We start from the raw sequence: 26585 nt of genomic DNA on the forward strand, positions 1-26585 counted from the left end.
TCCGAACTTGCCCAATCAACCGGTGCGTACATATTCTTAAGTTCATCTTTACATCCAACGTGTTGTAAAGATGTCGCGAAGATACGATAAACGTAAACTAAGCATCCTGTGGTTCAGTTAATCTCGTTGGAAGCTGTCGTAGTTCAGCAATTTCTAGTCTGTGCTTACGTTAGCAACCTAAGATTCGTTAACATGGAATCAGGCGCTCAAATAATCCACATTTGTGTTTTTTTTATAATTAAAGGGTAGGTTAGGTAATGTGTGATACGTAAATAAAATTCTCTCTAAATTCATTCTTTATATTATTTTTTTCGGGAGGGTAGTTTTTCGTAAGATTGCGTTATCGTAACTACAATTTAAGGTTGGATATGTTAGGTCAGCGACATTTATAACTCGCTAATTCGTAAAGTTTTATGAATTATCGCACGTTGGGACTCTTTATTGAGACCACGCAGTTGCACGAGCGAGCGGCGAGGTCATTATATACAGACGTACTAACACCAAGCAAGTCGGGTAAATTGCAAAAGGTATCGACCAGTGTCTATACTCTGTATTAAGAAACAACCCCAACACCTGGCTGGAGTGATACAAGAAACCACGGGAGACCATACATCAGGATGGATGGTTAGATATTTGAACCACAGTCTTCTGGAATGCGATTAGAACGTTGTACTGTAGCGCCACTACGTTCTTTTTTCAGGTATCAGCTTTTCGCCCACCACCAGCACAAAGTATCACAGCCATGCGTTATTTGGGATCCGAACCACAGTCCGTAGTGGATATGCCAAAATACCCACTACCACTTTATCAACCCATCCCCATCCCCCCCCCCCCCCAAAAAAAAAAATTAACGTACAGCGCACGTAAAATTTTTTGAACAGTAAAACTATCCGGCATTTTCGAGTTTGAGCCACATCGAAGTGATAGATTCTATCGGTAGTTCGCTCTGTACAACATACGGATTTTATGAATTTTTATTTGTTTTTAAACCATTTTTTTTTCAATCCCTTGCATCAATGGTTCGACTAATAAAAATTGTTTCAGGCAAAAGTTTTAGATAAACATTATTAGATTAATACTAAATCTGTACGAATTCGATGGTGTGCCTACACACGGGTGGTTTTGGATTTTGTCCTACAACCCTTGCTTTTTTCCACCCCCTGCAGTTATGGTTGGTCGTATCAAAAATGATTTTAGATAAATGTTTTTGGCATTACTCCTACGAGTTCTAATACGTTCAAAGAAATGTGATATTTTCCATATTATGAGAGTTACAGCGATTGTTCTGTTTTTCAAAAAACCTTCCCCATTTCTACCCCTTTGGTCGGAAATTGACCGAGATTTTCCACAGTTAGATTTTATATATGTTTGGAAGAGATTTGTGAAAAATTGCGGCAATTATCGTGTCCACAAAGTTGTGGAGTATATATATATATATATATATATAATATATAAATAAATATATATATATAATATATATAAATAAATATATATAAATTGGAATTGACGATGGTTTTGGAGTTTATGGACCATGAAACGAAAAACTATACAATAATTTTCTCGAATTCAAACCAGTGTAACGGCTACAATAGGTATTATTCGAAAAGGGCTAAGGGCCTATAAGTAGTTTTGTTTCCGGATTAATTATTTAAGACTATATATTTAGAAGAGTGAAAATGGTTAAAACGCGTGTTTTCAAAGTAATTTTTAGGCATGAAATAACAGGTACAGATACTTGAAAGCACGTAGGGACTTGCATTACACTTTTGAACTTCATTTCTCCGCCATATAATGTTGCGGTCACCGGTCAAATGTGATAGTTTCCCTATGCACGACGAGACAACTGGACCCCAGTCAGTGGCGTAGCCAGGATTTGTGTATGGGGGGTGTTAAGAAGCATGCCCCCCCCCCCCCCCACGGTATTAAAGTGATTGTAAGGTGTAAAATAGTGCTATTTTAGCAGTTTTCGGTTATTAACTTTAAATATTGTAATGGTAAAATTTTTATTAATTTTAATATGAAATTTGTTTGAGTGATGAATAATAAATTAATTAAAGATTTGGTGCTAGGGGGAAGGGAGGGTTTGGACCCCATAACCCCCCCCCCTTCCCCTGCTACGCCCCTGACCCCAGTTAGAGAGGCGACACCGCGCTGGAAGCACCGGCACCGCCTCACTGACCCCGATGCACTCCTCGAGCGTCGCGTCTTGTCTTGTCTTGTCTTGTCTTGTCTTGTCTTGTCTTGTCTTGTCTTGTCTTGTCTTGTCTTGTCTTGTCTTGTCTTGTCTTGTCTTGTCTTGTCTTGTCTTGTCTTGTCTTGTCGTGCGCGCGCCTCGCCGGGAGACGGCTTCCCGGTACCGCGAGCCACGCTAGTTTCCCCCGCGCGAGCGGAGAGAGCGCGCCGTGACGCGATAACCGCCGCGCCGGCGTCAGTGCGCGTCAGTGCGCGTTGAGTGCGCGGTGTGTGTGACATGGAGGGCGAGCGCTTCGACTCCTTCAGCTCCGAGCGCGACCTGGTGTCCGTGGAGAACCTGCTCAGCCTCGGTGAGTCTCCGTGCCTCCCCCCACTCGCTGCAAGTTTCAACCTGCTCACTTTTTGACGTGACAACGTCTAATAAATCGATGAACGCCGGCTGCACGCACGAAAAAAAGTGTCCCGTTCACGCTCATTGTACGCTTGCGCCGCATCTATCTCTCTTCCACTCGATTGGAACAACCATCGATTTGACTTTTTAGAGGCACGTGAAACATGAAACACTCCCATTCGTTTCCTACTTTTCCTATCATCGTCCTATCCTTAACAGAATGAATAACACAGATTGGAAGAAGTTAAATAGCAAACATGCATAAAAGTTATAGTTAAAATAATCTCTTCGTTAAAGTAATAAACATATTTGAATTGATGAGTGCAAATAAAAGTAAATTTATCAATTAAATTGTAGATTTAATTTCACTCCTTCTTTGTATCCGTACAAAATAGTGATAATTCAATAAAAATGATTCAATTTTATTCATAAAAGTATGCAATCATTTCATCAATGTTTTGTTGCGACGTTTTCACGTTAAACTATCGTCAGTAAACCGACTTTACAGACAACCAATTTTTTTACTGTTACTTTACTGTGCGCATAATTTTTTTAAAACCGATAATAACCACGGTTTTTTACAATGTCTTCTCAAGACGTCAGATTTGTCATTACTATTATTTATTGAAGGGCTCTTCCTGAAATTCTAACCCGATGCATCCCTTGCATTTCTCGTTTTGTCACTAATATTTTCCAACAGATATTCACCATAATAGGTGTAAAACGTCGCAAATTATATCAACTTACAGAACTGCTGATGCAAGTGTTCGTTAAAAGGAGTCGATCGCCACCTTTCATGCATTCTGTTGGCCTTTGAGTTCCGATAGTCTGTTGCTTAGCCAGCCAACTGCTGTCTTCGCCCTTTTATGTTTATAAATTACTATCGAATTATCAGCTTGAATTATTACAAAATGGCCTGAAAATAAAGCCTGCAAAGTTTGTAAACGCAAACATGACTGTCAAAAAAGTATTTATTTGTTTAAACACACAGGTTGTGTTTATCTTCGAAAGAATTCTGATATCCCTCCACGGTAAGATTCTCACCGAATGCTGCCTTAACATTTAAAGTATCACTTGGTTAAGGTTGAATCGGTGAAGGAAACAGCTATGCTATTCGGAAACAGCCAGAAGATTGGAATGAGCAGCTGCGGGGCTGAGCGAATGGCGTGCCGGGTTTGGGATGGGGGACAAAAAAATGAGAAAGATACGGCCCGTCTAAAACTGCAATGTCATAAACTGTGTCCGACGGACACTGATCGCTGATTGGTCCACGTGACCCTCTGACGTCGTAGGTGGTGTGGGCGATGGTCCGAATACATTGGTCAATTGGAAATTTTTATCCCAGTCTGTGTCCTTTGGTAGTATAGAACAAAAATGAAACATTCACGATATTTGAGTTTCCTGTTCCCGTTCGAAAAAAAAAAACGCATGAAAACAATAAACAGAAAATAAACAATCGAAATACATTTACTGCGATGTATTGAATACTTTATAATTCAGGAGATTCGGACATCAGACATCACAATTGTAGACTGCGCAGTTTTTCGTGAGACAATGTGACGTCCTTCACATTAGGGCAAGGAAATGGACCGCCGACAGGTTCGGACTGTTGTAGACGGGCCTAAACGTGGACATGTACTTGAATCCATGCGGAAGCAGTTTCATCATTGCTGTCTACAGGTGTATTCAATAAACACAACCGAATCTTTTTTTTGTCTCTTTTGGCGTGTTTTGTGAATTGGAGTCATTTATGAATAATCCACAATAATTATCATCTTGGAGTGTTAACCTAATCTTAAAATATATTTTTAAAAAATCAGGGGATAAGTGTTTATTTCTCTTACGTGCCTGTCTACCCAATGTTGCATCGTAACACCGAACTTGGAAGTCTGAATTCGACGTAGTGGCTACGAAGTTTCAGTTGTGGCTCTTCGTTTGTTTAGCTCAGTGCGTGTCTATTGCACTTGTACTCGGAAGTTTTTGGTCTGTTTATTTTAGAATAACGTTTTAGATTATTTTAATTTGCTTTTATAGTATAATATTTAAACTTAAATTAAACTATTTATTTTATTTTTTGTAGCAATTTTGTCCATATTCATTGGTTTATTGATACTGCCAACGACTAATAGTAAGAAGCAGAGACCAACATTCACGTATACCGACAAGAAATATTTAGGTATCTCTTCTATAAATAATTAAAAAGAGGGGGGGGGGGGGGGATAAAAACAGAAAGGCACCATAATGTTTTCAATAATTTTTATGCCATAACTTTTTTTAAGTGAAATATTGAAAATTTGCTTTCGTTATGACAGAGATTACAATTTAAGATATTTATAGATTCAATTAATAATTCCTACTAACAATATTATTGCAGTTGTAATCGTTAAAAAAAAAATTTGAGACCAATGTATTCACAGGAGAAATTAATATTTTGTACTAATTTCAGGCATTCCACCAAATTATATATGTTTTAACAATACCTAATTTTAAAAGTAAACGATGTATAACTGTTTAGTACTAAAAACTCTGTAAATCAAGATGGCGTCATTCTGTTCCTCTCCTTCGCCCTTACATTGTTGCTCGAGTTATTTCTTCACTTTAGGCCCTATGCAATTTCGATGTATGTTGATGAGTTCATGAAAAATTGAATCTTTAGTTACGGAGTAGAAGTATTTCACTTCTCGATACTAACGGAGTAAGCTGAATACTCTGATAGCGTGAAGCGTATGAAAAAGTTAGCGACACCACCTTTTAATTATGTTCCTGGTTGGCTCAAAAGCGTTTTATTAGAGAGTTAAATTTTCTCTTATGGGGTATTCCATGCACCGCCAATAGGAACCTAACTAGACTAGTAGTTTCCACCGGGGGGAGAACTCATCTTGGTGCCCCCCTCCCCCATTTTTTTCTCTTTTAAACCAACCAAACCAAAACCTTTCACAACACCTCATAACGCCTTATTAATTCCACTATTTAAAATATTTTTGATTCAACTCATATGGTTAATAAATAGATTTAGTTTCAGTCATTTATTTTTAATACATCAAAGTTGAATGGTACGCAAAATATTCAAGTTTTTAAATATTTGACGATATATGTAGATGTATCTTTCGATACAAATAATTCAGTACATCTGCGCTCCAATATAATATATATAGTTCACTGAAACTAGGATATTAAAGTAAATGTCTATAGTGACATTACCCTGCCAGGCTGGCGCCTGCCCCATGTAGTTACGTCCCTGACCGCCAGTCCCCCCGGAAGGTCCTCGGGAGCCTAGGGCCACCGCTGCAGGCAAGAATGGACATCTGTGGCGCAGTGCAAGGCTCTCCGCCTATCTGCGTCCTGCGTGGTTTTCCCGCATCGCCCAGTTTCGTCACTTCCTGCGCCGCGTCCCGTGTTCCTGTGCAAGTGTCCGCGTGACCAAGCGGCGAAGCTCCAGTCACCGGTGTGAGTTGATCATACCCAGGAAACAGCATAACCCAAGTCGGCACTGTGATTAAATTAACTCTTGGGACGACTAAAAGTAGCCTACCGTATTCAGTCCCTCACTATCAGTACTGCACATCCGTTTCCGATCAAATCTTTTGCATACAAGTCCATAATTCTAAGTAAGGTCCCTGATGGTAATATGGCCATGTTGGTAATATGGCCATTTGGCTGCCATTGACTTAGTTCGCGCGGATACCGATAGAATGTGCTGGCATGTTCTTCGGAACACCATTGTCGAGAGCTCACAGAGTTTCCGAGTCCGGGCAGCACGCACACCACCTGGGAGACGCCATTTTCATGGGTTTTTGCTGCGAGCAGAGAACTCTTCTTATTTTACTCCGGTAAGTTTATATTTTATTTTAATAGTGTACTACTAGATATTGTCAGAAATTTGATGTCTCAGTGCGTAGATTTCTATGCTTATTTAAATGTATTTTAAAAAGATTTATTACCTTCAACCATTTAAAAACTATAATCGACTTTTTGAAATGTCACCCAGGTTGTTAATATGGCCAACCATGTGGCCATATTAGCTGCAGTTGGCCATATTAGCAACATTTTGTGAATGAAATGGTTTATACATACTGTATGGCCCCTCGTAGGTAAATTGTTATTAGTGTATGTGATTTTATTATTTATTACGAGTTTATTTATAACTGTAATTAATATATACCTTTACAGAGACAAGTAATAAAAATTACAGAAAAATGTGTACCTCACACAGGATACCTACCTAAAATGACAACTTAAAAAAACTCCTTAGATGCCATCACTGGGTATATTTAAATTGTTTTTGTCTGGTGCATTTTTGCGGGAAAATATTTATTAAAGTGCACAATGGAAAATATATTTTTAAGAATAATATGTAAAAATGTAATGAAGTGAAAATATCATGAAACTTTTTTTGCAGGAAAATATTTATTGAAAGAGCATACTGGATATTATATTTTCAATAATTCTATATAAAAATTAATTAAATTACATAAAAAAAATCCCGATACATTAATTATGGCGCCAAAAATAATAACTTATAATTAAATTGTAACTAATGTTAATTCTTTGTTTTTTGTTTCAGAAATGAATCCCTTCAATCCACAAAAGAAGCGGGGTAGTTGGACACAAGATGGACTCAGCAAGGCAGTAGATGCTGTAAGACTTGGCAACCTATCTGTTAATGCAGCAAGTAAAAGGTATGTCGTGCCTAGGCGAACCCTTCGCCGTTATCTTTCCAATAACCAAGATGTTAAATCAAAATTGGGTTGTAAGGCCACACTCAAAACTGAGGAAGAGAGGGAACTTAGCAGGAGAATAATTCGTCTAGCAAATGTTGGTTATCCACTCACATCAAAGATGCTCAAGTTAAATGTTTTTAAATACTGCCGTGAAAATGGGATAACTCACCGGTTCACTAAAGAAACTGCAGGTCGCTACTGGTTGAATAGCTTTTTGGCCAGAAATCCTGAAATTAGCAAACGAAAAGCTCAAAGGCTAAATCCTGCCCGAGCTCAAAAGCTTAACAAATTCATAGTTGGAGACCATTTTGAAAAATTACAGAATGTCCTTGCTGAGAACAAGTTTTTAAACTTCCCTGAAAAAATATTCAACATGGATGAGAAGGGTTGTAGGTTACAACTGCACAAAGATCCAGAGGTTTTGGCGAAAAAGGGGTCAAAGCGCGTCCACATTGTTGCAAAGGAACGTGGCGAGAGTGTTACTGTTGTAGCCTGTGGTAATGCTACTGGAAATGTCATTCCCCCAATGATCCTATTCCCTGGATTAAGAAAAAATCCAGCTTGGGAAAAAAATTTACCTACAGGTTCAACAACAATAATGACTCGAAAAGGTAGCATGACAACCGAATCTTTTGTGTCCTTCCTGAATCACTTCTCTAGGTTCAAGCCAAGTGGGCCTTGTCTTCTGATTTTTGATGGGGCTAAGTCACATTTAGACTACAGCATATGTGAAGTTGCAGAACAGAATGAAATTATTTTGTACTGTCTTCCGTCAAACACGACTCATGAGTTACAGCCTTTAGACAAAGGTTGTTTCCGAAGTTTTGAGATTTTTTGGGATCAGCACACACTCCTTTATTTTAATATGCACAAAGAACAGCAAGACATTTCTAAATTGAACTTTGCTGATGTTTTTACACCAACATGGGAAAAGTCCATGACACAAGCAAACATGAAAAGTGGATTTAAGGCTACTGGCATTTTCCCCTTCAATCCGTTCGTGATTCCAGAAGAGGCCTTTGCACCCAGCATAGCTACTGAGCTTCCACCACCTAACACAAAAATGGCAGACGAAACTGTAACCGCTTATGCGTTGCAGGAACAACATAATTCCAATGACGACCATTCATTGGCAGGTCCGTCTGGTCTACAGACAAATGTTAGCCAGCTTGGTTCTAGACACAGCACCAGTTCATCATCTGATTCAGATATCACAGGAGACTTGGCACAACCTTCAAGTTCTTCAGATTACTCTGATAGTTTGCATATTCCCGAAAGTACTGCAAATCTGTCCAGGCGTGGTTCCATTGGAGAAATGCTACCTACACCAAAGAAAAAACGGAAAACCACACGGGTTATGAAACCTGCTATAAACAACAGGGGTGTTGTACTGAATAAATCTTTATTTGAAGATAACAAGGATGTAAAGTTAGATAGCAGCAAGAACAGTGGAAACAGCAAAAAATATAATACAAAGTCTGTTCGCCAGATAACTGCTTCAAAGAAGTCTGAGAGTTGGTACTGTGCAATTTGTTGCAATGATGAAGTGAAGGATATGAGACTGTGCGGAGTTTGTGAAATATATGTCCATGAAGAATGTGTTGGCCTCACCAAAGATGACAAAGAGTTTTTTATTTGCCCGAAATGTTTATTATAGTGTAAATATTTTGAAAGAGACCAATATGTTACTTGTTAATATCATATTTTATCTACAATCAGACTTTCATTATCAAAAAATAATAAAACTGTATTTTTATATGTTTTAAAAAATATATTTGCTGTTTATTCTTATGTATGTATAAGTAAATATTAGTAAATATTCATCAGAAATACAATTTATTTATGATTTGTGCTAATAAATCTTAATTTTCAGCTTCCTATAAATCATTGGCCATATTAACATCACATGCTTTTAATATGGCCCAAATACATGTATTTATTATTTTGCAGTTATTTTATAATGACATGTATTAAAAAATGTTTTGTTAATGGTTTTTGACAAGAAAAACCCTAGATATTATGTCCATCAAACACTTTTGGGGATTTCCCGAAAACTAGATAAAATAAAATTAAACAAAGCTTAACATGGCCATATTACCATCAGTGACCTTACATGTGGCCGTGAACGTCAGGAAATTGGTGCAGTATGCACTGCAGCCAGGATCACCAGCTATCTTGTCAGGCAATATGTATTGCAGTTAATATCATTTATCCGGTCCTCCTTGATCCGTATCAAATCTGCAGACATTTTATTAGTGTTCATATCACATTTTTGAACTACTTTAGCAAGAATGTAACTATGAGTGCGCAAGATAGTCACTTTTTAGTTTGATTCAATGTACATTTCATGCATATATTGTAGAATTATTGTAATAAAATGCTTTTTGTCGAGTTTAAGAAAGCATCGTAGCTGATAAACAACATGGCGTAGAGCATCAGCCCGACACCACTCCAACTGAACTATTAATGATAAAGCGTTTGAGGCACAATGCTTCATTCAAATGCCATACATTTTTGAAACAGATGACAGTGGACGAATTATTTGTTAATAAACGATGAGAAAAGTTACTTTTATGTATTTTTAATGTCTTGAAAAAATGTAGAGCATGCATACTAGGTATTGTTATAAAATTTCTTTTTTTTTTTAGAATAAGAAGCGAGTCTGCTTACTTAAGATTTTTTTTTTGGCTTATCACCCCTACTACCCTGATTATCCGGATTTCCGACTGTCCATATTGCCTTAGGTCTCAGTAAAGCCACGGCAACACAGGGCGCTATGCTCGCTATGTTCGGATGTTCGCTACGCGAGTAAAATATAGCCAGCTGCATCTCAGGTGTCACTGGCCACACAAAGCTGTGTTCGCTATGTTGGCGACGTCGCCAGGTGTTTGGATCTCGGCATGCGCAGATAAACAAAAAACATGTGTTTAGGTGCGGAATTGTGCTGTACTTCTGTTTTTGCTTTAAATTAGTATCATGTCGACGTTAAATTATGATTGAAGAAGTACGAAAATATCCATGTTATGGAATAAATGGTGGAAGAATATAGAAGGTAGAATATGCAAGACAATTCCTGGAATTTCATTTCAAGGGAATGCTATCAAACTGACTTGTATTTATTCTGAAATAATCCAAAAAAAATATTTTCGTCTTCACGCAACTCCTTCACAAAAAGATAAAATTATCCTAATTCATTAATTTTTATATTAACTACATGAACCCATTTTTGCGTTTGTATACTGTGAGAGCCAGCAGAATATTATCATCGTCGGAATCTTCACTTGAATCCCACGGCATGCGTCTCTCCAACATCGCGAACTAGACTGTCCTGCATGGCCACCTGGCGAAGCGAACATGGCATACATAGCGAACATAGTGAACATAGCGAACACAGCGAACACAGCGAACACAGCTTCTTGTGTGGCCTCAGCTTTAGTCCGGATGGACGTGGTTTAATCCAACTCAACGACATGTCTGGGGCGTGACCTCGTCACGCTTTTAGAGTTGATTTCTTCGTGCTATTACTGCTACACTATTTTGTTGTTGTAAATAGGACAGGAATATTCATGTAAAATTACAGATATTTGTAAGTTTTAACATTTACGTGAAAACAACTGTGTCACTACAAAATAGTGTTCGCAGTAATACTGGGTTCGGATTCTTGTGACCGGGCATTTATTTATGCTTTGTGTTGTCCCTGTACCTCCAATAGTTGAAGTTATTTGTAAACCGTTCCCCTGAATGACTTTCCAGTATTAACTGCACACATTAATAAACACGATGCAAAACAAAAATAAAGTCAAATGATAGAATATTCGATTACCTATTCCATGGTTTGAAAAAAATTATGCGTAAATAAAACATCAATTAATATTTAAAATTTATGCACAAATTTTCCATAGAAATAGTTATTATTAACTCAAAAAACGTATTTCATGTACGCAAAAATAACTATACAAATGTGTTGTTCAATGTTACAATATATTTCTTGTAAAAGTACCTATATATAATTTGTGTAGTGTAAGCTTCGCCACACATCCGCGTGGGGGTGTCTGCGGGTCAGAGAGCAGACTGTGTCGTGATGCGTAGGCGACGAGAGAATTTGGAACTTGGGAGAAAAAAAAAAGATGATTTATGCTGACTGAACAATCTACTGTATATAATTTATCATATACCTTCTTCAAAATACCGTAGTAGCAGCCGCGCGTACCAGCTTTTCCGTGGCGGGACAAACAAAAAAACTATTCCTTTTTTTTTTTTTTTTTTAATCCATCCGACGGGAGCCCGCGAGAAGTGGACGTTACATCGTAAACAAGCGTCACGTTTTTTGCTTTGTGAGTGACTTTTGGGAAACGGGTACCAGACGGTGCTTGCTTCGAGAACCTTCACATCTGAGACGGGTCGCGTGGTACCGACAGCTTTGTTGAGTCGGCACTGGTCGCTTGCTTCAGCGTGGTCTAGAGTACACCTATGATTACTGACTATTAGTAGAGACCGGAAAAATTCGCGGATTCATTTCGTGATAGACTAGAATCCAAAAACGTTTGCCTTTTTACTGCATCAGTGATTGGGCCACAGTTTATCTGAATGACACTTGGCCAATTAAGAACCTTAAGCAACAGAAGTATCGAATCACTAGCGTCCCAGTTAACAGGTGTCACGAGTCAGTAGCCAATGAGCAAATGTAATTTTCCCGCGTGCATAGAGGATCATGGAGTATATCCTACAGGTCATTGAACTCGCGATTTTTTCCGGTCTCTAATTATTAGGGGATGCAGTTTTCGCAAAAAATACTTTTGACTACAATAAGGTATGCCTGCGCTAGCGGTTGTTTCCTCGTGATTGGCGGCCGTCTGCAAGAGAAGCCAATTGTCCTTCAGGTCGCGTTTGTCGCAGCAGTCCTCCAGAGTTTGTACCCTGCGAATTTAACTCGCCGCAAGCCTTCGAATTTTCGGCACCTAACACAAACTGTTGAAGTTTTCTTGAAAGAGAAACAGCATGCCATTAAGTTGTATTGGTGTCTCTTTTTTTCTCTCGGTATTATTGTTAAAAAAGTGTTTTAATGATAATTTTTTTCATTATCAAAGTGTATTGCCAGGAAAAAAAATTACGTACACTTCTTATCTTAATACTCTGTTCAAATTAAAGTGCGTGCTGTGAACTCCATTCAAAAGTTATCTCGTAAGAGTAGGTCTGGGCGCGCCAGTTTGGTTTGGATTAATTCATGGGAGCTTGACGTCTTGTCGAATTCGGGGTCATTAGAGGCTACGAGTGATGACGAGAGGCGAATGGAGCATGGACTCAATGAAACTCGCCGGCTCACGACAACGTCGGCCTCGTTTCATAAAAAAAAAAGTGAGCGAGATCTTTTAGTCTTCACCAGAGAGTTGTAACATCTAACCTTTGATAACGAGCAAGTTCGTGTGTTCTCAAGTTGCAAATATAGGTGGTACCTGTAATACGAATCTTGGACACGTAATTCAACGTAGAATTCTTTAAAATAATGCCGAACGTGACGATTGTACGCAAATTATGTTTTCAATCATATTTATTGACGTAAATCACACGTAGATTCCGCACCCGCCGCTAGAATTCGCTGCCGGAGCAGCTACGTCGACTATCAAATCATTCGATTAGCAGACCGAAAGTTAAACTATATAATGAAACGTATCCGATAAAAGCGGAACATACTTGATAAAATACTAAGTACCCGGCTTTGTATCTGATTTTCGGAAAGGAATTTCATTAAAATACTGTCCATCTTGTTAAAATTCAATTAACGGTCAATACTATAAAGTTTCCCTTTGTATTGGTGAACTTTGGTTCGCGTCCTCTGCCACAGATGGCAGCACTTTGTTGTTACATATTTCCATTCCCTGCGACTTCAGTTCACGAAATCACTCCTACCAAATCTCCTATAGGGCCATTCCATTGTCACGTACGGGACATTTGTAAAAATTTTCATACCGATAATTCTATAAAAAATTATATTATAAGGGGTATATTCATGTGTTTTCTTGGTTTCTACAGAAGTTACATATTTAGTGTAAATTTTCAGCTTAAGACATGATAAGAAATACCTTTGTTAACAACATATTGCTGTCAAATGTAACCGTCACGTATGGGACACATATAGTCAACCATTAGTTTCAAGAGGACACGTTTTACTGAAACTTTAGCCCGAATTCTAGCATGATATTCTTGTATTATTTTTTGTGAGAACTTATAAGAATAAGAAAAACAGACATCAATAAATGCATGAAAAAACTCCAATAATGAATCAGAAACAATTTTTTTTTCTGTTTGTCACGTACGGGACAATGCTGTCACGTATGGGACATTTACATTAGTAAGATTGTGCTGAATAAATTTTTCAGTAGAATATTAAATTAAGTTGTACTTTCTAGGCTTCTGGGTTGTAGCCGCGTCAAAATCAAAGTGTTCATCGACGTTTCAGTCGACGTTACAGTCGCCATCATCAGGGAGCAGATTAATTGAATTAATCTCTCCCTGATGATTGTGACTGTGACGTCGACCGAAACGTCGGTGAAAACTTTGATTTTGACGCGGCTACAACCCAGAAGCCTAGAAAGTACGGACAACGGCCGCGAAAGCCTGCGCTGTTTATTGAAATAAGTTGTGTTGAAAAAAAATTAAATTTACACAACCTGACTCATAGATATATGTTAAGCGAAATTGATTAAATGTAACTAAATAAAATGATAGAGTAGTTCTACCTGCCTATATCCTAACTAAAAAAAAAATTAATAACAAAACTGTTACTCTGTATGGTCATAAAGATCACTTTAAATGTCAATAAATTTAAACAGTCCTCTGTTGTTCACCACTACTGGAGGAGAAATCTCTCTTGCTACATCTTCTTTTAAATAACAAATGCAGTCTGGTTGTCGAGGCCACTTGAAGTGATGTGGGGGACCTGTAGGGACCATCACTGACACCTGCACTTGATCTCCGCTTGCATCCACCACTTCTCCAGGGTACTCTTTTCCTTCGTAGCATACGACTACCCATTTTCCAGGGAAGTTGAATAGATTCCCTTTCGGATTGGAGAGTGCAATTTTTGTAGACAGTGCATTGTTTTTTGCATAGAACCCTGACGAAGTGCTACATGTAATAATGTGGAATTCCTTGATTCCTGGGATCGAAGGGACATTTCTCCAAGGATTTTGGGATAAAATTTCATTCCTAATGTGGTCCTCTTCTATATACCATAAATGGCTTTTGGTATCAAGTTGTGCAGCTACTTCTGCAAAATCCTTAGCTGACTGTATTGTGCATCCCTCCCCTTGCGTCATCATTTTCATTCTTACTAAGCGTTTAATATTGCCACCAACACCATCTACTACACCTTTACCATGAGATGTCGCAAAGTATTTCCAGGTAAATGTTCTGTTGTGTTTCTGGTTCAATATTTCCAATGTTTTCACCATGAATTATTTTTTAACTCTGAAGAGGGCCCATCACTCCAAATTATTTCTTCAGAAATTGCAGAATTTTCTTTAAGTATTTCTGTGTAAAAGAAATCCAAGAACACAAAGACTGTGTCCTTATCCTTATTTTTTGTGTCTGAACAAAGTTTATAAGTTTTGCAATTTCCATTACAAAAAACAGCTGCAGTGAATAAAACAACACTAGCACGAGACCACAAAGCACTTTGTATTTCATTTTGATACTCACAACTGAAAGACATTGCGAAATCAACCTCCAGAACACGCTTTGTACCATTTGCTTTGTCCTTCTCAAACTCATCATGTTGTATTCTTTTGGTGTTTACATGGAGCATCATTTTAGGCATATCTGCTATCAATTTTTCATATATATATCACCTAAACAGTCTTCTTTTATAACTAACTTAATTTTGTTTTCATCATTTTTCTTCCATTCTTTCCAAGTGGTTTTAGAATCTGGTTCTCTTGGGACTACCATTCGTTTCCCATTACTACAAACTTCACAGAGGTTCTGCCAACACAAAGAGTTCAAGCTATCATTGCACAACAGATTTTTCCAAAATTCATTGTTGTATGTATGTTTTAAGGCCTTAAGTTTTAAAATGAAGTTCTCGTGTATTCTGCATTTACACTGCTCTGCAGGAGTCTCTTTAAGTAACAAAACATTTTTTGGCCTTAGACTACAAAATTTAGAGTAACCAATTTTATAATCTGGATTTTCTTCTTTGAATATATAAAATGCTTCATGCATAAACATAGTCATAAAGTGCTTTTGTAATTTAACTTTTTTTCTATTTTCCCACACAGTTAATACATCTTTCATCCCTGGGCATGTGTATACTATATCTGGACGATAGAAAAAATTTATAACAGAAGTCTCTTCTTTACAACTGTTTCTAGTTCCAGCAATACTTTCTTCCATTGTCGTAGTCAGTTGAAGACCAATGCGTTTAGCAAGACCTGTCACAACAGCTTTTTGTTTTCGTGGTGAGTTTGGTAAGGCCCTTGCAGTCTTCCAAACTGCTTTTGATAATGTCTGCTTGCAACTGTAAGGTGTGCCAGAGGAAGACATATCAGAACTGTTTGCTTTTGCTGCATTTTTAGCATTTTTCTTTGCTCTCTGAAGTCTTTTCCTATTTCTTTCATAAATTTTTTGGGCAGCCTTGTCTTTCACTGTCATTTTCTTTTTCTTATTCTTTCTCAGTTCCTTAATCCGTTTCCTTTCCTTCTCAAGATAACCATCTGGATCTGCAGTCTTTTGTTTTTCCCTCATTTTTTTCATCCGAGAAGCGCTTGTTGTCTTCTTAGATTCAATATTTGTCACTGAAAACCAATTAAATTGATTACTAAAAGTAAAACATTGAAATAATAAATTTATGTAACACATAATATGTTATTTTAGATAGGTGAATATTCTACATATTTTGGGTAAAACATTATATTTTTCATATGTCCCGTAGGTGACGTCACGTACGGGACATGATTGTATCTCAAAATTTTTATTGTTTTTAATGCAATTAAAACATATAAAAATTAGGTTAGCTACCTGCATTCTAATACAGTTTGAATTTATATAAGTAAGATATAATAACAATTTGTTCCTGATGAAACATGAAACATAACCTAAATTTGTCACGTACGGGACATCTTCAACACTCACAATTGAATAATTAATTTAGTAGCAATAAAATGTTATTAAATTATTTTTTTGCAAGAAATATGTTTGTGCATAACCTATATTTTGAACTTAAATATAAATATACATTCATTTATGTGACATGTACTTACCAAAGAACCTGAAAGTAGCCTCTCTATGAGCAAAATAGAAACAGTTGAATAGCAGCCACATTAGAATCAATAAAACAGCTGTTCAATGTTAAATGAGTCAAAATTCAACATTGTCTGTCAAAGACCATAACTTTAAAATCTTTTACGTAATGTTTTCTCAACCAGAAAAAAAAAAACATTTAAATTAATAAAACTTCCTAATTTTCATGGAATGGCCCTATACCGAGAGCTAAGATTTTTATCCATCAGTAATCCTGGTTAATCCCGTCGGGAACTAAATCGGATAATCTGTGGCCCCGATGCGCTTGGCGGAAGCGTTTAGGTTAAATTTTTGCGGCCCCCCTCCCCCCATTTTTCCACTTTATGTATGTGTCACGCGCCAGGCTTGCAAGAGTGCGGCCTTGTAAGACTGGAAAGTCAGGCTGGAAACACAATGGCTGTAGCACGTCTCATCCTTAGTTTGCATAATGCATTTTAACCTGCATTTACCCTCTCCTTCCAATGCCACTTGCTCTCTCCTTGTTCGGTATGTTCTGTTGCCAGTTATATGTCTAGGGTACAACATTTTTAGACACAACTTTATACTATAGTAAAAATAGATTTTTTTATATGTTAAAATTTATTTTGTAAAGAAAAATTTGAAATGATAATTTGGAAATGCATTTTATTGTTGTTTTTCATCAGGAGCATTATCTAATAATATAAAATGTTGACTTGCAAAGATATAAAACTGAAACACGCCATCTTGGTTCTAACCATTTTTGTTAAGTAATTATATATATTATTTAATATTAATTTTTTTTAGCTCTTTTTAGCATAGGATATGGTTTAATGGAATGTTTTGTTATCTATACTGACTGACTGCTAAAATTAGTTTCTTCTGTGAAATAATAATTGGTATTTGGCATTGATTTTTTTTCCCCTTTCAGAATGTCTACAGAAATTTCATGGTTTAGAAAAATCAACAAATAATAAAATCTAAAAAAAAAATTAAAACTTATTATAATTATCTTTGGTTGCAAAACAAACCAGTGTTAACGAGCCAGGGAGTATCAATCTGTCAACATTGGGGCGCCATTAACTCTTTACTGCAAACTAAGCTTGAGACACTATAGGGCAAGAGTATTCCTGGCATCCATTGTGTGGCAAGGTCAGACGTGAATAACATGTACATGAACCACATTTACGTGACTCACATACACGTTGATGACTGGGCCTAACAGTGTTCTTGACACGCCATTGACGACCCTGAGCCAGTGATACACTAGCAGTGTTTACTTAACCCAAGCACGTGTAACCCGCCAAAGAATGTGACCTTTGCTACGGAACAATGAGCACTCCAAAATGCTGGATGGTATACGGACAAAAAAAAAACAATATATAGCTCAGCTGCAACTGCATATTGTGTTTGACGTGCTGGTGAGGGCTGCATCACCGACAGCACTGGCTCCCTAGAGCCACAGGGAATTGGATACGCCATTTCAACGTGACTCGGAAGATGTCAGATGAGACCCATCCCAGCATCATTACCCAAATAAATCCATAAACTTAATAAGACAAAAAAATCACTTCATACAATACAAATAAATTGATTCGTACCCAAATGTAATTAAATAAATAAAATGAAGTAAAATAACATGAAAAAGCATCAAAATAACCCATTTTTAACAAAAGAATTGTACTTTAAAAGCAATAAATCTGCGTTGTAACTCTTCTTTCAGCTCAGTTTCAAGAACAAGCTGGCGAGGTTCTCGCTCTGACCAGCGACATGCAACACCACTTTGGCCGCATGCTGAGGAGGCCAAAGCGAAGCGTTGCCATACGCTCCCCCCCTTCAACATTGAGATAACCTGAGCTTGACTCAAAGGAATCTCCATCATAAAGGCCTTCACGCGCGATCAGTCCATCCCCCCTTTTCGGTCTGCTCAGCCCAAACTGTCAGTTTGTATTGAATTGAGTCTCTCTGCGCACACGACCAGTCCAAGTGCTCAGTTCGGGCCGAGCAATCGCAACTGAAGCCTTGGACCGACCCAGTTTCGACCGACCTGAAGCCTTTCCCACACACGACCAGTCTTGTGATTGCTGTTGCTGTTTGATGTATCGTTTCATCTCAGAATATGAACTTAACTTTGGATGTATCGTAGGAAAAAAAGGTGGGGAATAGCAAAGTAACCAAAAAAGTATAAACAAAGATGTCTGCCACGACACTCAACTGATGGATGGACTGATTGTTTGGATTGGCGAGATGGTCTCTAGCCCACTCTCTGAATTGATGGAAAGCCATAATGTCGTCACTCCATCAGTTTAGACTGGTCAGTCCAGCGTCCTTGCGCACACATGGCCTTAAAGAGTATCACAACTATAACAACAGCGCGAAGTGATGCACAAACGCACATCAAACAAAACCCTAACATTACACGAATAATGTTTGTATTACCAGTCCACCAGTCTAACCATATTTCAAAAACCAATTTCTGGCGCTCATTTCAGTAATGTTGCGCCCGCGACGTGATGGAAGTAGAAAATCTAATCGGGAGGTCTATCGCGTTCGCCAGTTAATTTCGCACTGACGTCACGCGTGTGTCAAACCTGATTGGTCAGAAAATATTAGCGTCCATCACGCTAGTGTGATTCCAGCATCAGGCTGCATTTTCATGCACTGGATATATATATATATATATCGTCTGTCATTTGTAAGAAGGGGCTAACCTACAAAACATTAACTTTTCAGGAGAGCAGAAAAACAAAATGAGCACACTGTAATGCATCACTGTATTTTAATTATTTATGGTTAGCCCCTGTCATATCTTAAAAACTATTAGAGATACAGTTATCCCCTTCTTACAGACCATGAAGGATGAAAGAAAACATGTATTTCTGCAGTTAACTCATTTTCAACAAAAATGTAAGATGGCCCCTTCTTACAAATGACAGACGATATATATATATATATATATATATATATATATATATATATATATATATATATATATATATTACTGGAACAGAAGTTTCCTGTAAAATTACAGATATTTATAAATTTGTACGTTTGTGTGAAAACAACCAAATCACTAAAAAAATAGTGTTTGCAGTAATACTGGGTTCGGATTCTTACCCGGGCATTTATGCCATGTGTTGTCCCAGTACCTCCAATAGTTGAAGTTATTTGTAAACTGTTCCCTGAATGGCTTTCCAGTATTAACAGCGCACATAATAAAAATGATACAACAAAATAGTCAAATTGTTTAATATTCGATTATAATCTCCAGGGTTTAAAATAATTATGCTTGAATGAAACATCAATTAAAACATAAAGTATTGCGTTACTTTCGTAATAAATACTCAGTATTATCTCAAAAAATGAATTTAATATAGGCTATCCAAAAATAATCTTAGCCATGTGTTGTACGAAGTTACAATATCCTTCTTGTAGTATTAAAAACTATTTCTTGGCAGCTGGTTTTCAAAGGAATCTTTTGTCAAAGTAAAGAACTTTTTTTTGTGTGTGCGCTCAGAACACCGTCGGCCGGACAAAGACTCGGAGGTGTTGTATGCTTTTTATCGCCAACCGACCTTCGAGAGGCTTGCCGACGACGATAACGACTCTTTCCTCCTCGGCCGCGCGTACACCCCGAGTCACAAACATTGTGTCCTCGAGCGGTGCTTTACGTCGGATCATAAGCCACGCTTGAAAACAAGTCTTTTTTTACGTGACAACGTCTAATAAATCGATGAACGCCGACTGCACGCACAAAAAATTGTCCCGTTACACACATTGTCCCGTTACGCTCATTGTACGCTTGCGCCGCATCTATCTCTCTTCCACTCGATTGGATTGATTGACTTTTTAGAGGCACATGAAACTTGAAACACTCCCATTCGTTTCCTACTTTTCCTATCATCGTCATATCCTTAACAGAATAACACAGATAGGAAGAAGTTAAATAGCAAACATGTACAAAAGTTATAGTTAAAATAGTCTCTTCGTTAAAGTAATAAACATATTTGAATTATGAGTGCAAATAAAAATAAATTTATCAATTAAATTGTAGATTTCATTTCACTCCTTCTTTGTATCCATACAAAATAGTGATAATTCAATAAAAATGATTCAATTTTATTCATAAAAGTATGCAATCATTTCATCAATGTTTCGTTATGACGTCACGTTAAACTATCGTCCGTAAACTGACTTTATTAACTACGATTTTTAACGTTTTTGCTATTACAAATAGTTTGTTATCCTAACTGCACACCAGACACATCCCCAAGCGGCGACTTCCACTTCAATTTCAAACCATTTGTTTGATTTCCTGTCTGTATTCCGTTTTATTCCTCGAAAACGTTATGTACCGCAAAGAAATGTGTGGTCCCGAAATAATTTATTATGATATAACGTATTATATATGTGTTTTCGTGATGCAAACAATTAAAACCGGGTGAGATAGTAACCGAAATGACTTAATATTATATATATATATATATAAACGCCAGTGACTTAACAGGAGAAAGTAGAAGTCAGTCACTATTAACGTCAAGCATTCCACTATGCTTTAACGAAGCTGAATTTTGAAAATCAAACCATAGAAAATTGTTATAACCTTAAAACAGTGGAAACCCAGATAATGTCTTTCGTTTCTTCTCTCTTCCCCGTAGGCATAGACTGAAGCAGGGCGTTTTTCTGTAACAGTGTTTACTCACACACCGGCCACTCTTGTGTGCGAGACGAAACATTCGTCTCGTCCCCCACTTTGTTTCTTTCTCCCGCTCACGTAATAATACAAGCGTCCCGTTCCAGGTAATTATTTTATATTTACTTTTAGCATTTTTGAGAGGCTGAACTGCAACAAAATAAAAAATAATATGTATAGCATACATGTTTGCATAATTAGCTGGCAAAGTTGAATTTTTAACATTTTTGTGCGGTGTGAATAAGGATAAACAAATAATAAAAATAAAAAAACAGATATTTCTATTTTATTTTAAGGCATTGCTAGCGTATAATGCGTGATAAGATTTTCATTTTTTTTTAAAAAATTTATTTTATTTTATTTTTTATTTTAAAATAATAATAATTTGAAGAATTTTAAACGGCTTGGTAAAATAAAATAATTTTATCTGAAAGATATTAAACCATATCACATAGTAGACAGTAAATTGACTTTACACCTATAACGTTTCAGTTTTATAATCCATATTCAGTCTTCTTATCAACACTGCACGAAAACTTTACAAATGAAACTTTGCCAGCTAATTATGCAAAAAGTATGCGATATAATTATAATTTTTTTTTTCATTTTGTGAGAACTGACTCTCAAAAAGTTAGTGAGTTTAACCGCGTGGAACGTAAATATTAAATAATCACCTCGAGTGGCTTTATTGTGAAAATATTCTGTAATTATTTACCATCAAGAAAGGTTTCTAGCCTGGCGCTTTTGGTGACGTTATAAATAATTGTTACTAAACTATTGTAATCTGAAATTAATTAATCCAATATCAGTGTCATTTTTATGCACGGTGCTTTGGACGGACCTAGGAGTTGTAGTTACCCTGGCGTTTGAATTTCTGGCGACCATTGGCTACTTCAAATCGTGGCATGAGGAACAGACTGCGTCACATTTCTAAATCCTAATACTATGAAATTCATATTCTTAAATATTTTAGGCTCACTTAGGTTTTGGGTGTACGTCTGCGTTAGCAAAATGATATATTATTAATGGCTATGTGTTATAAAATAACTAATTTCTGTTTGCTGGACAACTTTCAAATATCTGCGGCTTGTCGTGCATGATTGTTTTTGACGTGACAACGTCTAATCAATCGATGAACGCCGGCTGCACGCACGAAAAAGTGTCCCGTTATGCACATTGTTCCGTTACACTGTGTCCCGTTACAATGTGTCCAGTTACACCCATTATTACGTTACGCTGTGTCCCGTTACGCACATTGTTCCGTTACGCTGTGTCCCGTTACGCTCATTGCGTCGCATCAATCTCTCTTCCACTCGACAACCAATTTTTTTTACATTGTGTAATTTAGTAGCAGATGAATATCATTGCAGTCCGCATCTTGATTGTGTTTGGTTGGTTTCAAGTGGTCCAGGAATGATTGTTTGACAAAGTCACTGCTTCTTTCTTGGTGAAAGACCACGCAGTTGATCCTGCTGAGGGGGAGAGACACAGTAGCTTATTGGAACGTCCTCTTTAATGATTCTTGCATCGGGGGAAGATTGATTAAAAACTATTCCAAGGACGTACGCCTGAAGAGATTTTTCTAGGACCTCCAGTGTTAGCTGGAAGTGACGTACGTGTGTGAATGTTGTTTATTTTTTTTTTTTTTTTCGGATGAGAAGAGATGAGTGAGGTGTGACTGACCGGCGGCTGTTGTGTTGCAGACGCCTTGCTCGCGGACCTGCAGAACACCGTGTCCCCGGGGGCGGCGCCGGGGGCGGGGGCGGCGCCCGGCTACGGCTCGCTCAACGGCTCCCGCGCCAGGGAGGTCGTAGTCGAGCGCTACGACGTGCCGCCGCCCGCCGCCCCCTCCTCCTCCTCCTGCTCCGTGAGTACCCCTACCCCTCTCTCTTAGGCTGGGTTCAGCGGTCCATCCTGTGGTGATCGACTGTACGGCACAAGCCCTCGAAGTATGAATTTATGAATATCCCTGCCTGCTTAAAATATGATTTTTCACATATATCTTTCCTCGAATATCAAATAAATCTAGATTTACATTAGAAGATTTGACTGACCCAGCTGTACTTATTTATAAAATTGACTTTCCCAAAGTATTTCACAGAAATTTCAAAACCATTTTGAGGATACATTCAATACCAGTACACACACACACTCTCTCTCTCTTTTCAGTAAAAAACGACTATTGTACTTTTTTTTAACAGTATTCTAAGCAAAAATTAAAAACATTATATTGAAAAAAAAAATAGTGCTTTTACTTATGTATGCGTGTTGGAAGTTATACTTCCTTGGCGTAATAAAAAGCCAACTTTAAATGTCCATACAAATGAATGAATATAAATAAAATAATGAAAAGACGGGAGTGATAATATAAATAAAGTATTAAATCTATAAAATTAAAAAAATATATATAAATAAATACTCAGTTTTCAGTAATAATATTAACACGTGTCTAAAAATTAATTATTTAATTCAGTAAAATAAGAGATAAATTTTAATTAATATTGAATATAAATTAATGTGCTATATATTTACTCTAATTAATAAATTTTAATTATTTATTAGATATAAAATGAAATAATTTATAATGCAAATAATGAATACTCACGGAATCTTATATAGAGTGACTTGAGAATAAACATTTTTAACTGCGAGTGATTGGTGATTATACATTTTTAAGTACAATTGTTTATTAGTAATGTAAATAATAGTAATTAATGAAACTGTAATATTACTTAATTGGGCTATGCTTACGAATCCATTTCTACCCACATGAGATCATATCTGTTGGTACCTATGTTTACTACACAGGTACCAACAATATGGCAACGATAATATCTTTCTTTAAGGAAAACGTTTTAAAAATAATTTTAAAGATTTCTGGATAAAATAAATCTCCAGTTCTTCAATAAAAGAGAAATAAATTAGTCACTTAATATTTAACAGTTTATACGTAAGAAATATTTTTGTAATCACACCTCTTGCCGCTTGGTTACGTTTCACTCTCGCCTGGGTGGATAGTACAGAGCTGTGCGGCATTAGTCTCTGGTGTCTGTGTGTTGTTAGTCACACCTTTGAATATATATACTGTATAGAAGTCGCCAGCCCAGGTTATAATTTCTAATACGGTTTTGAGGTAGTTGGTTAATTCACCGCCGCAATCGCCACCATCTCTAGGGCATCGACTTGTGGTGGTCCCTAGCGGACAAGTCTCGAACTCTTCAAACACCCCATCCCCCTCCCGTTGAACGACGTTGAGCTGCAGTGAATGATGGATTAGGGGTGCGGGGTATGACAGCAGGCGACAGCGCTGCGCTCTAACGTGTAAATAACAACTAAGACGATACAGGGCGTTACGGCAGCGCACTGCAGCGGTGAAGTTCCCAAGCTGCTCATCATTCGCTTCTGAAAAACGTAGAGTAAATCCTATCCACTCGCGACTTCTATACAGTATATATATTCAAAGGTCATACGCACTATCAACCAGCAGTATGGTGTGCATTAATCAATCACCCTTTCGTGGAGTGAACCTTCTGGTTTTCAGGCAGTCGCTGGTTAACAGTTGTTAAATGCTCATTGCTCGTGCTGCAATTATGATTTTTTTTTTGCCAGAACGTACACCATTAACATATCGGCCATCACTGCGAATGTTAAGTATGTTAATCCATATTCCATTACTGTTTGTAGAATGTGTAATCGCAGCCCGTATTCAAACCGCCAGCTCTGTGCTAATAGCCTAAAGCCAGATGTGGAAACTACCCCAACCAACTACCCATACTGTGCTGTCCGTCAGACTGCAGGCTGCTATAGAGCGTCTCATCCTTAGAACGAATGGACTTTTACTCTCTCTTTCCAATGCACAATGTTCTTGTTTGAATGTGGTCTGTTGCCTGATATATGCAAGGAGCACAATAGTTTTAGACACTATAAGTTAAAAAAGTTTTAAATGTATTGAAGAAAAATTCTATTTTTAAGAGTAAAATTTGGAACAAGATTTTCGGGGATACTGTTTATTGTTGTATTTCATCAAGAGCATCAGCTGATAATATTGAATTCTTAAGTCTAAGAAAAATTGGTTTTAACCATTTTAGCATATTTTTTTAAATATCTTTCAATATTAAAAATTAGAGCTTACCTCATCATCGGATACTTGGGAGCACAGGGGAATCACATTTTTGGACTGGCCTGCCCGATCTCCCGACATGAATCTCCTCCTAGTGACTTAAATCAGCTTCAAATTGCTCTTCGTGAAGAATGGAATGCTGTGCGGGTGGAGTACGTTCAAAATGTAATTTATTCTATGCCTGAAAGGGCTAGGCCATTCGCCGTGCAAGAGGAGTAATACCCGTTATTGAGAGACCATCCTTGTCAGAAAACCTGGACGAAAATGAAGAATTATAAGTTTTAAAGAACGTGCTATTTTTTTTATCCTTTATAATTTATTTGTACAGGATTATCAATAAATAATATTTGTTTGTGGTAAACTTTGTTTGAATAACCTATTAAGAAAATAATTATTCCCACAAATTAAAAAAAAATATATCGTATTTACTAGAATTACAAGGAACAATCTGTATTCCGTATATTTGCTGCTGAGCGCACAACTCCGGGAATAGTATTTGATTCGGCGGAGATTTGAAAAATATCTCCACCTCTCATAAAAATAAAAATAAAAATCACGTGTCCAAACCTAGGATTGTTGGTAGCAGAATTAGTCGGTTGAGGTTGTTTTTTATTTTTTTTTTTTTGCGTTTAGGAGTCAATGTTTTGTTAGATACTTTGAAGTATTTTTCCACAGCTAAATAATACAGATTTATAAGTGTATGGAATCTGATTGGACATTTGAAGTCAACGTTCTGGGCTTTGTATAACTGACATCTGTACTCCCCCACGTAAAATATTACTTAGTTAAAATGCTAAACCATATTCTTCAATACAAGTTTTTAGAAAAGTAAAACAAAAAAGTAAAAAAAAAAACCTTGGTGAGAATATTATTATATCATGTCGTTAAAAATTCTGGATATCATAGCATCCTGCATTTATTATATATAGTATCCTATTGTTAGTTAGTCATTTAGGAAACTTTAAAATAAACACTTGAGGCCTGTTATGCAATGACACGGAAGCGGTTTCGGATCATGTAAACGAAAACGGATCTCACGGAACACAGTATCTACATTGTCACGCATGCGGACACTGACCCTTACGTTTTATTAGCTCAGTTATTCGGTTTATGTTATTCTTTACAACCAATAGAAGTCGAGTATTTAGCCACTGTGATAAAAATATTTGTTTACGTTTCAAATACATTTAAAATTGTTTGAATTACAAGAAT

General features: G+C 37.1%; 1 protein-coding gene across 10 annotated transcripts in view; it reads left to right on the top strand.

Moving 5' to 3' along the window:
• Positions 1–26585, top strand: part of LOC134534093 (paxillin-like) — a 243802-nt gene that overhangs the window by 138266 nt on the left and 78951 nt on the right. For 6 of the 10 annotated variants that reach the window (XM_063372176.1, XM_063372150.1, XM_063372185.1 and 3 more), the window contains one exon: positions 22957–23120. In XM_063372176.1, the coding sequence (XP_063228246.1) occupies positions 22957–23120 (164 nt within the window). The other 4 variants (XM_063372167.1, XM_063372157.1, XM_063372205.1 and 1 more) reach the window with 4 other exon arrangements.

Source organism: Bacillus rossius, chromosome 1, assembly GCF_032445375.1.
Source record: "Bacillus rossius redtenbacheri isolate Brsri chromosome 1, Brsri_v3, whole genome shotgun sequence".
Classification (NCBI taxonomy): domain Eukaryota; kingdom Metazoa; phylum Arthropoda; class Insecta; order Phasmatodea; family Bacillidae; genus Bacillus; species Bacillus rossius.